At 48.0% G+C, this 1,420-nt stretch overlaps 1 protein-coding gene across 1 annotated transcript; it reads left to right on the top strand.

The window, feature by feature from the left end:
• Window positions 1-195: 195 nt before the first annotated feature.
• On the top strand, window positions 196-690 carry LOC135441289 (uncharacterized; the record flags this gene model as incomplete). Its single annotated transcript, XM_064700836.1, has 1 exon — window positions 196-690. A coding segment is annotated over one exon (495 nt), but the record flags the coding sequence as incomplete, so codon positions are not given.
• Between the last annotated feature and the right edge of the window lie 730 nt (window positions 691-1,420).

Raw genomic sequence — 1,420 nt, 5'->3', positions numbered from 1 at the left:
CGACTCCGAGCGCTCCGCCCATTTTCTATCTGTAGCGTCGATTTTTGTGGCCCAATTAGCAAGACTTTTCGAATGCGTGGAAAGCCTACGTATAAGTCGTACATAGCACTGCTTCTTTGCTTCGCCTCCAAAGCGGTTCACTTAGAACTAGTATCTGACTTATCCACTAATAAATTTTTAATGGCTTTTCAAAAGTGCGTCGGCCGTCAAGGAGTCCCACAGACCGTCCATTGCGACAACTCGACGAACTTCGTAGGAGCAAGTCGCCAGTTCCTGGAGTTGCGAACACGAATCGAGGAAGAGACGGACGCAATTCGCGAATTCGCATCAAAAAGCGGATGCGAATTTGCGTTCATACCGCCAAGAGCTCCGCACTTCGGGGGTCTGTGGGAGGCAGGCGTGAAGTCTGCAAAGCACCTACTCCTTCGGACGGTAGGGAGCCTGCTGCTAACGGCCGAGGAGCTGCAGACGACTCTTGTCGCGGTGGAAGCCGTCCTCAATTCCAGGCCCCTGGGAGCAATAAGCGAGGACCCAAGCGATGCCGGGGCTCTAACGCCAGGCCACCTACTAGTGGGAGGCCCATTGAGGGCTCTGCCAGCAGAGGTGACCCCGGACCAGCAGGGTCTGCTTGAATCGATGGCGAGGAGTCTCGTTGCTCAAGCAACAGTTTTGGCGGCGATGGTCAAAGAAGTATGTGCTCGGACTCCAATTGCGGAGCAAGTGTCACCGTCGCCTGCCAAACGTCGTCGTGGGAGAGCTGGTGGTTGTCGCCGAGGACAATCTGCCGCCCCAGCAGTGGCTGATCGGCAAAGTGACGGCAGTGCACGCAGGAGAGGACGGCGTCATTAGAGTGGCAGACATAAAAACGGCTAGTGGCGGAAATTTTAAAAGGCCGATCCACATTCTTTCTCCTCTTTGAAGCGAACAGACGTGTTTATTTTGTGCTCTCCGTTTTGTTTTGATTTTAATAAAAAAACGGCGTTTTTAATATTTATATTTAATATATTTCTATTGTTCTGAGAAGGCAATTCTCGGTTTATTTTTTATTTTATCGCGAGTGCATGCTTGTGGCCTTTGCATTTAATCATATAAATATTGATTCTTTTAAATTTGTGTTCTTGTGCATTTTTGTTTGTGCGCCATTAGCGCTATTAGCTCTGTGCGTAAGTTCTTGTTGTTGTTGGTTGATTATGTTTAACTGCACATCGCCTCTCTTGGTGTGCAAGATTTCGTGAGCAAGCAAGCACTCTATAAATAGAATACTCTCTCGCACTATCGCGCTCTCTCACCTTCTTTCAATTTGTGCTTTGATCTTTTTCTACTTTCTGCCGCTTGTTGGTGTTCTATACGCTATTAATCTTAATAACTCTCTTTTAACATTTGGCTGCGTTATTACAGTAGAGACCCATAATAATGGACC

The sequence above is a fragment of the Drosophila montana genome, unplaced genomic scaffold (genome assembly GCF_035044405.1).
Source record: "Drosophila montana isolate Dmon_TW-CO22-7 unplaced genomic scaffold, ASM3504440v1 contig_1234_1, whole genome shotgun sequence".
NCBI lineage: Eukaryota > Metazoa > Arthropoda > Insecta > Diptera > Drosophilidae > Drosophila > Drosophila montana.
Note: the sequence above shows the minus strand (reverse complement) of the source record. Positions and strands in the feature narration are given on the sequence as shown.